The sequence below is a fragment of the Mchenga conophoros genome, linkage group LG23 (assembly GCF_057382185.1).
Source record: "Mchenga conophoros isolate Kocher_MC1m ecotype Shallow Benthic linkage group LG23, M_conophoros_male_GT1.1, whole genome shotgun sequence".
Classification (NCBI taxonomy): domain Eukaryota; kingdom Metazoa; phylum Chordata; class Actinopteri; order Cichliformes; family Cichlidae; genus Mchenga; species Mchenga conophoros.
In genome coordinates this window covers 29268265-29283802 of record NC_140547.1, presented here as the reverse complement: position 1 = coordinate 29283802, position 15538 = coordinate 29268265, and the positions used below count along the sequence as shown (strand labels likewise).

The window sequence follows — 15538 nt, the reverse complement described above, 5'->3', positions numbered from 1 at the left end:
GGTCGATACTGAAGCTCGATGTATGATGTCCCTCTGGTGGATAAAGAAGAAATCGGCACGTATTCTTGTCACCCTGCTGAAAGGTTTTTAGAAAACAGCAGCTACGCCATAGACTCCTTCAAACACCCTAGAGGGACGTACTGAAATTCGTTCATAATATGGCACTTTTTTACTACAGCCATACTCGCTCAACTGTCAAATGGCAATATAAATATCCGACATCACACCCCCTGATTAACGTCCCATATGGTCTAGCGGTTAGGATTCCTGGTTTTCACCCAGGCGGCCCGGGTTCGACTCCCGGTATGGGAACTACTATTTTTGTTAGTGAGTCTGCAGAACTTTCTTGAATCGCCTTACACTTCAGCTCAAGCACCTAATGCTCGTTGAAAATGGTACTTTTTTGGGAACATTGTATTGGTCCGCATGAGACACGATTACAGACAGTTGCGTCATCACTAGTGGCCGCTACGTTTAAAGGCAGCGACTGACCCACCGACTTTGCCTGAGCACGGAACCGCTTCGCCGGTGGGAATAATCGGTTTCCTGTACAGTTCCGTGCCCGTAGCTCCGGGGCTGCCCATGAACTGCACCATGGCCGCGTCTTCCCACCGGATAATGCTGGGGCCACTGGTTGCTGCTATCGACCAGGGCACGAGCTCCACCCGCTTTCTGGTAAGACAAACCGGAGACAGCAGGGGCAGGAGGGTCTCCTCTAGCTAGCGGGTCACATTTAAATGACTGTGGACAGAGCCGCCGGTGTCCTTGGCTGTGCTTTTCATGCGGGAACTCACAGTACTGTATCTACAGAGGAAATCTATATATTCATAACAAATGTCTGGTATCGTTTCACTTTACTGCAGTAGCAGTCTGTGCTCCCTGTAAAAAAACAAAACATAAGATAAACTACCTTATTCATCAAGTTGGATGATCGTGCCTGGTTCTTGTTTTCCCAATAAATGTTGATTCTGAGCTTCTATTGGAATCTGTATAAAGGGAAATTTGTACCATGTAGGCCTCAATTCCAGGAATGGTTGACAAAGATTTGCACATGAAGGACATGGAGGCAAAAGAAGAAGAAGAATAAAGCTAGGAAAAATGCACTAGTTTCAGTTAACAAGTAGTAAACTTTCCTATAAAGCACCGAACTCAAATAGTAATACAAGAAATATAAATTACATAGTATTGCCAAAAAAAAAAAGACAGAAACGTTAGACCGTATGTATAATTTAATGTATTTAACAAGAGAAAGGAAGACGAGCCACACACCCAAAACAGTCAGCTACTTTTGTTTTAACATGTTCTTTTTTTGTTTATGTCCTTGGGTGTGGCTGATAGTTGAGTGCCAAGAGTTTAATTGCTCTGAGTCACCTCAGCTGTCAGATAAAGACACATGGGTGAAGTGAATGTGTGTTCTGTGGCATTTAAACGTTTCATAACAAGTAAAAGGTAATATTTTTGCTGATTTTATTTATTTACATTTTTTTAATGTAGTTTTGCACATTTTATTTTATTTATTGTTCCAGTGTTCTTGCACCGACTGTATCTTTGCATCTAATACCACAAGACACGTGCAGAGGTATTTTTGAAGGTGATAATTGTCCTGGGGTGACATATGCTATGCAGAGTTTACACTGCTTATCGCTTTAACACTTGCTTCCTCTAACACCGGTTGCATATTGCTATGTCAGGTCTGTCTAGGGTGTACCCCACCTCTTGCCCTGTGACAGCTTAGATAAACTCCAGCCCCCAGTAGAAGTGGAAATCACCAGAGACCCCATAATAGTGACATATTGTCACAGTACTTCAGTCACGATACAATATTTTTAACATTTTGGCGATATGCTAAATATTGCAGTAACATGGATTGCAATGTATCATCTTTTTTTCAACTGCAAATGATGTCTTTAATTTTTTTAAATCAAAAATGATATTATCCTGTAAGATTAAATTATCTCACTTTAGTTATTTTTTTCTTCTGCTAAATCAGAATGTCAAACATACCAACACTGACACTAAAACCTGCGATTATTGTTGCCATAAGGTGGCATTTGTGGATGTAAGGAGGTTTGCTGTCCTATTATTACTTGTGTAATCAAGTCATCGGCCCAATAAAAATTAGCAAGTAGCTTTGTCGAGTTTGTCCAATGTCAATTTAATACAAGTTTTCTTGGCTAACGTCATCTCAAGATAGTGGTGCATGAGATGAGATGTTTGTAATATTCCCAGAGTGTTTTAATTAATTAATTAATTTTTTTCCCTTGATGGCAGCTGCATAGTTTAGAAAAGCAGGTTTGTGATTCAACGAATGACAGTTTAAAGCCCACAGCTGCTGGGAAAATGTAAATGATGGCGTGGAAAAGCCTTTCATGTTGTTGTGCTGAAACAGGAAAAAAAGCAGGCCTGGGAAGCTTTCCCAGAATCCTATCTGTAAAGGCACTGTGACGTTTTGTCTCTTTTAAGGTGTTTAATTCAAAAACAGCAGAGCTCCTCAGCCATCATCAGGTGGAAATCAAACAGAGCTTCCCAAAAGAAGGGTGAGTGATAAAACTACTGAAAATCCTCCACGTCACACCACACATGTTTATCTGTTTTAAAAATGGATTCTTCTCGCGATGTTAAGCTGGGTGGAGGAGGATCCCAAAGAAATCCTGCAGTCGGTGTACGAGTGCATGGAGCGGACATGTGAAAAGCTGACGCAGCTCAACATTGACATCTCCAACATCAAAGGTATGTGTGCATGGGGTTCACGCTGCCACCTGAGCACCATTTTCATCCATTTCAAAGCTCTGAAACCTCTGCTGTTTAAATTTGTCCAGCTATTGGAGTGACCAATCAAAGAGAGACCACGCTTGTTTGGGACAAAGAGACGGGGGAGCCTCTCTACAATGCAATCGGTACAGTCTGATATCTCTGTGCGACTTGTTTGATGTGTGTCCTACAGACCTGACATTAGCATTGAAATAAGCACTGACTTCTTAATGCCGCCTGATATTTGATATTCTATTTATTCGCTTTTTAAATCTTGCTTTTTTGAATTTATTGAGCTATTTGTATAGATAAAGGCACTTTATAGCTCTTTATTATTTTATTAAGCTGTTTACCTGGTGTAACTTGATTATATTCATTTAGACTTTTGTTTATTTTAGCTACTCAATTGAACACCTTCTTTTTGTGTAGTTTTAACATTTCAATGTTTGCTTTGTCATGTTGTTTTAGTTATAAAGTGGTGCTTTTCACTTCTGTTTGAGCCTCATTCACACACATACACTCACACTCTAATGAATGCATTGGGGGCATCTTGGGATTCAGTATCTTTGCCCTCGACTTCCAGACTGGAGGAGCGAGGGATCAAACCACCAATCTCACAATAAGTAGATGACTGTGGTGGAACAGCAGATTCACATCATGGATGTGCATGCTGTCATGTTATTATGGACCAAAACATCTGAGGGATGTTTCTAGCACCCTGCTTGGAAAATGTACCTAATAATTTGGCCAGTGAGTGTATGCAGCCTCTCAGTTCCCTCCAAAAAGCCAACTTTATTTTTATTGGCTCCCCCTCACCTGACTTCCTCCAACAGAATTCCCACCTTTGCATCTTTATGAGGACACAAGAAATCTGGACCCAGCTGGCATCAGCTTGGCACAAGAGCATTTATCGCTTAATGTTTTGGCCTGCAGGGATTTCTGGTTTATGCACTGCCATGTTCAACACAAGCAGCCATGACTGTTACTACATCAGGGTGCTGTTGGTCTGATTGTGGATGTTGTGAAATAACTGCCATGCCTCTATTTAGTGTGGCTGGACCTGCGGACTCAGTCAACAGTTGAGCGGCTTATAAATAAAACTCCAGGAAGAAATAAGAACCACTTGAAGGTAACGTTGATCCGTGTTTGAGTTTGCACTTTTGTTCTGTTGAGTGCAGTTTAGGTAGGATGGTGTTGGCTATTTTCATCTATTTGAGTTTATAATGTTTTTTAATCCCTGTGTATTTTGTGTATGGCCTCACATAAGAGATTCACATTCATGTCATTGCCACCCTGCAGCATAAAACGGGGCTCCCGATCAGCACTTACTTCAGCGCCGTCAAACTTCGCTGGTTGATGGACAACGTGGACGAGGTCCACCAAGCTGTGGTCTCGCACCGCGCCATGTTCGGCACAGTCGACTCCTGGCTTATTTGGGTAGTCACAGGCTTCCTTCTTTAAGAGAAGTCATAGACATGTTCTTTGAATAAAGTGGAAAACTATATTGACTTTATTTGTGTTTCTTTATTTGTGGCGCAGTGTCTGACAGGGGGTAAGTCAGGTGGAGTCCACTGCACGGACGTGACCAACGCCAGCAGAACCATGCTGTTTAACATTCACACGATGGACTGGGATCCAGAACTTTGCAAGTATGAGAGCTGAAAGTCACATCATAGTTATTTATGTATTCTATCATATTGGTGAAGAGGGTGGGGAAATACCACCTATAACACCTCTAAAATTATTCTGCTGAAGTCTCACCTCTCAATGCCATCAGATATTTTGGTATTCCTATGGAGATCTTACCCAGGGTGAGGAGCTCATCAGAAATATACGGCCTTATGGTAAGCATACGCACACTGTCTCTCCTAATCACAAAATCACTATAATCTGTGGTTATATTAACTTTTTACACTAAAGATTTCACTGTTAGAGTGACTCTAGTGTTCAGAGAGTGCATTGCCTCATGCAGCGAGACTCTAAAAGATGATAAGAGTTTTGTTTTGTGTTTGTACTTACCTCAGTGTGCTTTCAGACTGTTTAAGTGCATGAAAGTTGATTGAGAAATTCTTTTAGGCATTTTTTGTGTGCCATTGTCTCTCTTCTCTCACTGGTAGAAAATATGTTCTAGCCGGGTAAGTAAGAACTCACCATCCCTATTTTCCTTCACATGCAAAGCCAACCCATCCTGCTTTTAACCCAACACAAACACACCATCACTCAGTGCATTTCCAAGATTCATATGAAGGCTAATGTTTCCATTAGATTAAGCGTCAAGCATTTAGAGTAGAGGTGGGAATAAGAGTAACCTCTGATAAGATGCTATTGTGACATTTGTGTAGCCAAAGATGGAAAAACAATGTAAAAAGCAAGAATTATGAATAAACTGAAGAAAGATCAGTGTTTTCACTATGATGTGACTTTAGTAACTAAATATAAAAGCGTACAGAAAGTGTTTTTTACTTTTAGTCTTTGTCATGCTAGGAAAGGTTTATCACTGCAGCCTGCCTGTTGATGCTTTGGGTGGGCATGTTTTTTGGCTGAGCCCAAATGCACATGGCAAAGCAGCTCTTTTTCTTTCATGCACCCATTATGAGTAGATCCAGAGTGACTGTGCATACACGGAAACTAAATCTTTGCCCTGACTTCAGTAATATTTGCTCCAAAGATTTCCCCTCAGTCATTATAAAGCATTGTTCTTATCACAGCTCATTTTGCTGCCCCCAAGTGACCGATTGCAGGCATTACCATCAATAGAGCAGAGAAACTGTAGAAGTAGAAAAGACCAGTGAGTGTTTTTACAGCCAGTACACAACCATGTCAGCTCTATTGGAAATGTGCTAGATGGACCCTGTTCACTGTGGTGGCATGCTCCTGGGGTGGTTGTCATTGGTGGACCATCTTCTTCTCCTCCAGCATCCCATCTTCTAAATCTCTTCACTCTTGGGCATGATTTTATTTCACCGACTTTTTATGTGTTACCTTTTTAAATGTCATACCGAAGCCACGTGTAGGAGTGAAGACATTTTAGTAGATACAGGTTCACACTCACCCGCCTTTGTTTCCCTCACTGTGATTTCACTGTTATACTAAACTCTGTACAATTCAAATTTCAGCAGTATGTTTTTGTTATTTGGCTTCATACAGTCAAATAATAATGAATCCCCCCCCCCCCTTTTTTTTTTTTTTCTTCTTTTTTCAGGCTATTGTTCGTAGTGTTTAAAATTTAGTTTTTGTGCTATTGGTTTAAGATTTTAACAACAACAACAACAACAACAACAAAAAAAATCCCAGTTATAATCAGGCATGAGTGTCAACATCTACTTAATACAAGAGACAGTTGATGCCATTTTACTGTTAGGTGCTTATACTTGCTTTCATTTTTTTCTCTTGCCAGAAATCAGGGGCTCTTTCAGGTATTCCAATATCAGGGGTAAGTCTGACTTAATTTTTAAAAAAAATTTTAATATTGTTTTAGTGTTTGTCATGCAGTGTGAGAGGTTAATCCAATATGTGTATGTATTCTATTTAAAAAATAAACAGTGTCTTGGGGATCAGTCAGCAGCGCTTGTTGGGCAGATGTGCTTTCAGGACGGGCAGGCTAAAAACACGTAGGTGATATTTATAGGTCTGCTTTTTATTAAAACTTGACCCCTTTGCTAAAAATCCAGCTAAGTAGGAGTTTATTATGTTTCAGGTATGGGACCGGCTGCTTTCTCCTGCGAAACACTGGGGTTAAGGTCCTCTACCTAAGACTTGAGTTTAAACACTGTGGTACCATCGTACAGGCATTTACATAGAGTGCTACTTTTCTTGTGTCTGCTGTTTTACAGCCTGTGATGTCAGAGCACGGACTTCTGACCACTGTGGCGTACAAACTTGGTCGGGACAAGCCTGCCTGTTATGCACTGGAGGTACAGTATATACAGCATATATAAATAAAGTGATATTTGACATGGATATCAAAACGATAACGCCCACTTTCATAATATTCTCTCTAATCCTTCAGCTTTTTTCCGAAGTATGGAGGACAAAAACTGCCAAAATCAAAAACACATGATTGACTTTGTTAAAAAAAATAAATAAATAAAAATAAATAAATAACTTAACTTCGTTTTAATAATAATTTGTTAAAACTCTTTCAGGTGTTCCGATATAAGGTTTTCATGATTTTTCATAAAAATCCAATAATTTAATGAATTTCATGTCATAAAACCAAGAAAATGCAAATATTTTAGAAATCTGTCAAAAACGTGTTTAAAGCTAAGAATGACGGAAGTCACGTTTTTATTCTCAAATTTGAGCTGGCACAGTGGGCACTGTATACATTTGAGTGTAAATGTATAAACAAGGTTTAAAAATAATAAATACAACTGGGGAAAAGTGGGCAGGAATTGCAAAGGCAAGATCAATTAAAAAAAAAAAAAAAAAAAAAGGAATTAAAGATAAACAAAGAAAATTAAATAAATTATAAAATAAGGGGATTAATACAGATGTGAGTATATGTATGTTGCAGCTGTAGTTTAGCATTTTGTAATTGGTTTTATTTATTTTTTTTATTGCATTTTGACTTTTTGTTTTTAACTCGGGTTAGTTTCAGAGTGGAGGGCAGATGTCAGAGGCGATATTTAAGGAAATCAGAATAGGACTCACAATGAACACACACATACAATGAACACACCTATCAGCTGAAATTGATTTTTTTTTTTTTTTTTTTTACTAAAAACCAAGGAAATTTTTAGTTAGCTTAAAAAATAATAATTTTCTTATTTATTAAGTGAGCTATATATTTATTTAGATTTTGGCCCGTTTAGTCTTCCAAAGAGGATACAGAAATGTGAGTATCTGTGAAATGACAGGTAATCTGAATATGTATTGTTTTTGTTTTCCTGCTCTTTGCTGTCAGGGCTCCGTGGCCATCGCTGGAGCTGTGGTCCGCTGGTTGCAGGACAATCTCGGGATCATTGGATCATCTGAAGAACTTGGTAGGTTCTGCTCTTGGTTCGGGGCATGTGGTGTATCCGGATTATCTGTAAAAGGAATAATAAAAGTTGACTTTGTACATGTATAGAGATGGACCGATCCGATATTGCGTATCGGTCCGATACTGACATAAATTACTGGATTGGAGCGACTGCCTCTTCTCTCTCCCTCCCTCTCCTGCTGCTACTTCAATCATGAAACTGATCAATGATCAGCTGATCGGCTTTTCTGTCGTGAGTCCGTCTCTCTTGTTTGTCTATCGCCTACTTCGGGCCAGAATGAGGAAATCAGCGGCTGAACAACAGCAGCGCGTTTAAGCTTGATCAGCTGTTTTTAGAATTTATTTACGTTCTACACCAGGATCCTTAATAGTCAACGGTGCAATAGACTCCATACTTGAAATGTGCAATTCACTTGTATTTTTCTTTTTATTCCTATTTATTCTATTTATCCCCTTCGTGTGTGTGTGTGTGTGTGTGTGTGTGTGTGTGTGTGTGTGTGTGTGTGTGTGTGTGTGTGTGTGTGTGTGTGTGTAAAATATTCGACCTTTGTTAAGCTCATTCACAGTAACTCTTAACACTGTTAAGCTGTAACACATTAAATATTGAAAAATACACTTTTTCCAGTACGGTACATTCAACTTCCACAATTCCCTCAAACTCTTCACCTTCCGTGTTTGAGTTACGGTAAACAGCTGGGCAATTTCGGCATCAAGCATGCCCGGATCCCTCTCACACCGGATTAAAAGGCGTTTAAAGTGCATTCAGCAGAATAAAACGATCAGATGAGTTAAAATTTAACCAACTCATTCACAGTAACTATTAACATTGTTAAGCTGTTAAACATCAAATATTTAACAATACACTTACATTTCCAGTTCATTCAACTTCCACAAATCGATCAAACTCTTCACCTTCAGTGTCTGAGTTAAACAGCTGGGCAATTTCAGCATCAAGCATGCCCGGATCCCTCTCATCATTATCTGAATCAGTCTCGTTGCTTTTACTTAGCTGTTCAGTGATTATTCCAGCCTTCGTGAAAGCTCGGACGACACTTGAGACTGATACCTTAGCCCAAGCATCCACGATCCATTGGCAGATAGTGGCGTAACTCGCTCGGCGTTGCCTCCCTGTCTTCGTGAATGTGTGTTCGCCTTCTGTCATCCAATGCTCCCACGCAGCTCGTAATTTAACTTTGAACGACCTGTTGATACCAATATCTAGTGGTTGGAGTTCTTTGGTTAATCCACCCGGAATGACGGCAAGCTCCGAATTAGTTTGCTTCACTTGGGTTTTGACAGCCTCGGTGAGATGGGCGCGCATGGAGTCGTAGATCAAAAGAGACGGAGATTTGTGGAAAAAGCCATCCGGTCTCTTGACATAAACTTCCCTCAGCCACTCGCTCATTTTCTCTTCGTCCATCCACCCCTTTGAGTTAGCCTTGACGATGACGCCGGCCGGAAACCTTTCTTTTGGCAAAGTCTTCCTCTTGAAAATGACCGTGGGTGGTAGTTTCTGGCCATTAGCTTGGCAGCCCAGAACTACAGTGAAGGATGACTTCTCGTTCCCTGTGGTGCGTATAGATACCGTACTGGTCCCTGTTTTCTCGACAGTACGGTTCACGGGGATGTCAAAGGTGAGGGGGACCTCGTCCATGTTAGTGATGTGTTCTGGCCGGATCTTCTTTTCAGTGATCTTATTCTGGCAGTAGGTGCGGAAAATGGCCAACTTTCTTTGTAATCGTTTGGCAGTTGCTGTGAGACAGTAGTTCTTGTGCGGATTGAGAGATTATGCCTTTTCATAAAACGGAAGCACCAAGAATGTCCCCCTCGAAAGTCGTTGATCTGCATGTCACATGCTACCGCTGTTGCCTTGAGTCGAATAGAGACTGTAGAGACACTTCTACCTGCTGTTCTCTGTTCAATAACCCACTGTTCAATTTTGTCCTCTAACTGCGGCCATCGCGCCTTGTTCCCTCGGAGACTCCTTTTGGTCTTCTTTACTTGTTTTAGGTCATCTTTTTGCTTCCTCCACTTGCGCACCATGGACTCATTAATGCCGAATTGTCTCGCAGCTGCTCTATTTCAATTCTCTTCTGCATAACTAATTGCTCGAAGTTTAAAATCAGCTTCGTAAGCGTGTCTCTTCGCGGGTGCCATTTTGGAGTCGTTATACACACACAACACAGTAATGTTGTGTTGAAGCACAGTACGTATTACTCCGCGAGGCTCCTGGCAACGGTAACCGTAATGCTCCAAAAAGTGGCGCTAAAAATCTTTTTTTGACAGAGTTTTGAGCATAGTGTGCCACATAAAACCGGTTCGAGGTCAGTAAGCACAAACCAAAATTCATACATAAGGCGCACCAGATTATAAGGCGCACTGTCGATTTTTGTGAAGATTTAAGGATTTTACGTGCGCCTTATAGTGCGGTAAATACGGTAAAATGTCTGGCTTTTAATAAATAATTATCTGAATCTTACACCCAAAGTTTTAATCTGATGTAAAATGTGTAGAAGTCCATTACTGTATATAGTAACTATTAAGTCTAATATACCCTAGTAAGCTATAGTACTTTTTCCGTTGGGAAGGTGCCATCTGTGCAGTCTGCAGTTCTGTTGAAGAAAGATGTTGAATCTATTTAATTATTCTTGAAAAATAATTGATTTCTGTGCATTTTTCATTTTTTTTCACACTGCATCAAATTAAAGTTGATTACGTTGATTAAGCATCATGAGGTGGAGGGTGGGTGGTTCCCTATTTTATTTATTTATTTATTTATTCATTCATTTTTTGCTGGGAGTTTTAGAACCCTATTAGTTAGGTTGCTTACTCTTTAAAATACCAGAATAGGGAGGATGGAGCAGGTTTAAGTTTATTAGATTGATCAGTTTTGCTGAACTATGAAATATTTTGGGTGCAGTGCATTTTTTGCATACAGGTATAACAGAATAGCTTTAGTGTTTTTGTTTTTAACTTGAGTATGAACTTATACAAAAAGCAGCAAGACATTAAAAAATGTATAAACTAGACAGCTGTTTATGACATCAGTGTTCACAGAATTTTTACTTCATTTGCCGTTTTGTGTTTTTTTTTTTTTTTTTTTTTTTTTTTCCCCGCTGCAGAGAAGTTGGCTGCTTCTGTCGGCACATCTTACGGCTGTTACTTCGTTCCTGCGTTTTCGGGCCTTTACGCACCTTACTGGGAGCCCAGCGCACGAGGGTACTGAGACTGTGGTGAACATCTTAAAGCGTCTGCTGAAATGCACCTGTCTGAATCAAACTTTCTCCGTGTCACAGAATCATTTGCGGGCTAACTCAGTTCACTAATAAGAGCCACCTCGCTTTTGCTGCTCTGGAAGCCGTCTGTTTCCAGACACGAGAGGTACGCGCTTTGTTCTCTTGAAAACTAGTGTTCAGCTAGTGAAATGTTTGCCTTTGCTTTAAAAAAAACGCATTGATATGATGATGTGTGCAGATACTGGACGCCATGAACCAGGACAGCGGCATCCCGCTGACACAGCTCCAGGTAGACGGAGGAATGACATCCAACAAGCTGCTGATGCAGCTGCAGGCGGACATCCTCTGCATCCCTGTTGGTAGGAGTGCCGTTCACTCCGCCCAAGTGTCATGCCACAAGGAAGTTGACACGGTTATTTGTTAAGCACTGACCAAACCAGTCATGCAACCACAAGTTATATCTATTTATCTGATGTAAAACTACTGAACAAGAAATGCCTCTGAAGTTGAGCCACTAACATAAGTGTTTTTTCATATGTAGTATGATGTATAATAGCTCATTCATATATACATGTATTTGTCATTTTTCTGTTGTTGTTATTATTATGAGTAGGGATGGGTATTGATAAGATTTTCACGATTCCGATTCTATTTTTGATTCTGTTTAACGATTCGATTCTTTATCGATTCTCTTATCGATTCTTTTTAAAAAAGGAGAACACTAAGGTCGATTAGCTTAGAACTTTGTTTTATATCTTCTCTTTGAACAAGATAGAAATTTAGGAGTAACATGGCCTTACAAACCCAACAGTGAGATCTTAAGAGATCCAGCCTACGGCTCTTCAATGGGGTGTCACAGGGACCCCAGGAAAAAAAAATTGTAAATGTAAAATAATAAAATAAATATTCTTCTGTAGCAATAACAAAGTATAACATAAATTATTCTGTAGCAATTACACAAGAATATCCAGTAATGTCCCTGCCTACAATTAAACACATTCACTTACCAAAGTCAAATTGGGGGCATCTGCTGGCAAATGGGTGCAAGCCTTTGACCACAAACTTAGTCACTGCTTGTGACATTCATCTATCCTGGCCTGAAAGGAGACGCTACCGGTAGACTGCAGCGAGAACTGCCAGCATCTGAGCCAGACTCTGTCAGTCTCTCTCATCATGGTCACCTAAATGCACAGTAATGGCAGGTTTTGTAATAAGGCAGATCGCGCTAACATAATATGCACTGTTAGTTGATTATTTACCTGCCGCATTAACGGGAGAGGACGTGCAAACGTTACCGCTGCTGCTGGGTTGAGATTCACGAGAGCGGAATTAAAAACACGACATTTATTTAAGGTCATTGTGTGTTTTGTGAGCAAATGCTTTTGCATATTCGGAGTGTTTCCTCCCTTAAATGAAACATCTACTTTGCAAGTATTGCAAGTTGCCCAGTGGTCAAACTTTGGAGCGTTTGAGCCGCCATGTTTCCTGCCAGGTAAATGATGCTCCGCAACGTGGTGACGTCATTTGGGGCGACTGGAATCGATAAGGGAATCGTTTGCAAAAATGGCAAACAATTCCAAGGAATTGAAACAGTGGGAACCGGTTCCCAACAAGAACCGGGTTTCGATACCCATCCCTAATCATGAGTAAATATAATGTCCATTTCCAGTGAAACCATCCATGCCTGAGACCACAGCTCTCGGTGCAGCGATGGCAGCAGGAGCAGCAGAGGGGGTGAGCGTTTGGAGTCTGAACCCCGAGGACCTGAGCGAAGTGACGTCAGAGAAGTTCGAACCTCAAATCAACCCCGAAGGTACGTTGGGCTGCTGCCAGAGCTCTGGCTGGCTGATGAGATCAGATAATGCTTAAAATATGCGATGCTAAAAAGTAAACACACTTATCTATGTTCTACAGAGAGCGAGTTTCGATATGCTCGGTGGAAGAAGGCTGTTGAGAAATCCATGAACTGGGAGACGATGGAGCCTGTTTGCAATGGAAACGGTGGGAAGCACTCACAGCTCAGAAAAGGTTTAAACTCCAAGACGAGGCCATAAATCAAAAAACAATACCTCAAACAATAAAAGACACATTCATGTATTTTGACGCCTGTCGTTTAAAAAAAAAAAAAAAAAACGTTACTGCCCTGATATTACTGATAGGTGATTTTAGTCAAAACATTATGAAGCTCATGAGTTTATCCACGGCTCAATCTGTAATCTGGTATAGTCAAATTAGGTGATTATTATGCTGTATGGGGATGTTCTTCTGTTGTTATCAGAAGAACATCCCCATTTGTTTAACTAACACTATCATGCAGCTGTGTGCTTGCAATGAATATTTTTAAAATATTGTTCCTGAAAAACTCATTTATATGTTCAAGAAGCTAAGATAACATGCAGTACTGTGCAAAACTCTTGTACTATGTTGAGGTCCGGGCTCTGGGGTGGCCAATCCATGACTGCTTGGGTTTTACTGTGCGTTTTTCTATCTAGGTATGCTTTTCCTTTATCAGCAGTGTGTTTGGGATCATTGCCATGCTGATAAATGAAGCTGCTGCCAATCAAAGCTTAAAATCGGTTCTTTGAGTAGACACAACACTGGTTCATCCCCTGAGTTAGCACAAACAAAAATCATTCCTCTGAAAATAGGCAGGTACAAGGACTGGACTGAAAATGAGTGAAAAAGCAACCAATGTCCAAAGAACACCTTTGAAAGACCTTGAAAAATTCTGGAGAACTGTTGCTCAACACCGCTTAAAGAAAAGAAACTCTGGGTGCATGGAAGCAAAAATCACACTATACTGATTCTAAGATATCTATGTTTATTCCTAATTAATGTTACAATATATATTTATATTATTTGAATATATTTATATTGTTCAACTTTGACATCTAACATATGTGTTATATTATTATATTCAGTATTGTTCTGGTAAATTTACCAGTATATGGATCTTTACCTGAAACCCAAGCAGTGCAGGGGTTTGGTAGTATAAGGAAATGACGAGTGGATCAAGACTTTTGCGAAGTAGTGTATATTTTCCTATGTTACTACAGTGTGCAGAGGTAGAGGCCATTTTGACTTGTTTTTAGTTCGCTGCTCAGAATCATCGTCTCTCTTCTTCTCTGTTCCGTGCTCGTTTCATGGAAAAGGTGAAACCAGTATCTTCAGCAGCGTCCCGCTTGGCTTCTACATCATTGGCAGCATGCTGATGTTAATTGGAGCGAAATACCTCACAGGTCAGTATGTCTACTCTATACTCATACGTGATGCCAGTGTTTACGTGTGTCACAGGTGGAGCAGATGTCTCGGGTGCGCAGCTCCAGTTGCGAGCACAGAAGCTCCACCTACCTGTTGTTTGCATTTACAGGAATGTTAGCTTAAAGGGAGGGTAATGGCAGCTAAAAAGGCTTGTTTCAGTCAGAGCATGAACTGATGAGGTGAAGCAAGTTCCAGGAAATGAAAATTATTTTGAACAATGACTCATTAAAAACTGCTTTGATAGAGAGACAGAATAAAAACAAGTAACTGAGGGTGTTGTAGGTAAACATTGCAGGTTAAACATGATGAACTTTTTTGGAAACAAGTTTCCAAAGTCGCTCAATTAAAGTTCAGATTTCCTAACTTGACAACTATCACTCTACATAATAAAAAGAGCTCTTGTTCCATCCTGTTCATGGTTGTAGTGCCAGCTGTTCAGATTTTTAAAAACAAATTACCAATTTACCTTTGCAAGCACTCAATTGGAACAGTTTGACGTTAGGTGAGCTTTTGTGTTAGTACTTATTACACTTTTAAAAAGCCTTACTATTTGACAGCTCTAGTGGAGAGTAAACCTTTCTCAAAATGAAATGTGTGCCCCTTTGTTACTTTTCTTTCAGGCCACAAGTAGACTGTGATTTCTGGAGGCATTAAATTGACGTGGATGGGGGGGAGAGGAAACAGGACCAGCGCTTGTGCTCTTGTTGAAATCTTACCCAAAAATCATTCCAGAGAAAGACACAGACCTCCTGCTGAGCCTCACCGCCGAGTACGAAATCAGGACAACTCTGACTAACGGGACATCTTCAATATCATTTTCATGGTTATTTAATTTTTAAAAAATTATATTTGTGGCAAAGAACACATCAGTACGGTATCCATTAATTTTAGCAGCATTGCACATGCAGTGTTTCCTTTCCTTTTTTACAGGGTGATGCATTTCTGACTATTTATGTAGATACTTGTAAATGTGTAAGTGCGAAATGCTGTCTAATTTGTTTGTCACGGTTAACCTTGAACTGTGTAACCCTCAGACCCTCCACAGTGAGCTACAGGAACTTTTTTTAGAGCACTTTATAATTTTTTTTCTTTGTTTTTGTTTAGACGATCTGTCCTAACGAGTCTTTGTATGGTGTATATGTATTTTTTCTTGTTTTGAACAGTTGGGATTAGGACACAGAAAGTTTGAGGTAGTCTGTAGTAAAACTGAAGGGACAGGTGGGACGTGGTGCACTGACGGGTCTGCTTTTAGTGAAAGTGAACCTGTACATACTTGATCGGTTGTTTGGATATCCGTGGGAGTGCA

At 40.2% G+C, this 15538-nt stretch overlaps 1 protein-coding gene and 1 non-coding gene across 4 annotated transcripts in view; both read left to right on the top strand.

Annotated features, from left to right (window-relative positions):
* Positions 1 to 6: 6 nt before the first annotated feature.
* The window catches only part of LOC146547439 (glycerol kinase-like), a 16860-nt gene continuing 1328 nt past the window's right edge, over positions 7 to 15538 (top strand). The window contains exons 1-22 of one of the 3 annotated variants that reach the window (XM_085263858.1): positions 7 to 675; positions 2464 to 2537; positions 2624 to 2730; positions 2820 to 2897; positions 3801 to 3880; positions 4051 to 4188; positions 4291 to 4400; positions 4529 to 4595; positions 4869 to 4886; positions 6149 to 6184; positions 6295 to 6362; positions 6449 to 6491; positions 6585 to 6665; positions 7658 to 7736; positions 10858 to 10954; positions 11032 to 11116; positions 11210 to 11330; positions 12641 to 12784; positions 12886 to 12972; positions 14124 to 14210; positions 14708 to 14734; positions 14853 to 15538. The exon at positions 14853 to 15538 is cut by the window's right edge and continues 1328 nt beyond it. In XM_085263858.1, the coding sequence (XP_085119984.1) occupies positions 583 to 675; positions 2464 to 2537; positions 2624 to 2730; positions 2820 to 2897; positions 3801 to 3880; positions 4051 to 4188; positions 4291 to 4400; positions 4529 to 4595; positions 4869 to 4886; positions 6149 to 6184; positions 6295 to 6362; positions 6449 to 6491; positions 6585 to 6665; positions 7658 to 7736; positions 10858 to 10954; positions 11032 to 11116; positions 11210 to 11330; positions 12641 to 12784; positions 12886 to 12972; positions 14124 to 14210; positions 14708 to 14734; positions 14853 to 14863 (1731 nt within the window). In that variant the 5' untranslated portion in view covers positions 7 to 582 and the 3' untranslated portion in view covers positions 14864 to 15538. The remainder of the gene's footprint in view (positions 676 to 2463; positions 2538 to 2623; positions 2731 to 2819; positions 2898 to 3800; positions 3881 to 4050; positions 4189 to 4290; positions 4401 to 4528; positions 4596 to 4868; positions 4887 to 6148; positions 6185 to 6294; positions 6363 to 6448; positions 6492 to 6584; positions 6666 to 7657; positions 7737 to 10857; positions 10955 to 11031; positions 11117 to 11209; positions 11331 to 12640; positions 12785 to 12885; positions 12973 to 14123; positions 14211 to 14707; positions 14735 to 14852) is intronic. The other 2 variants (XM_085263859.1, XM_085263860.1) reach the window with 2 other exon arrangements.
* trnae-uuc (transfer RNA glutamic acid (anticodon UUC)) lies at positions 241 to 312 on the top strand. Its single transcript has one exon. It is a non-coding gene; the product is annotated as a tRNA-Glu (tRNA).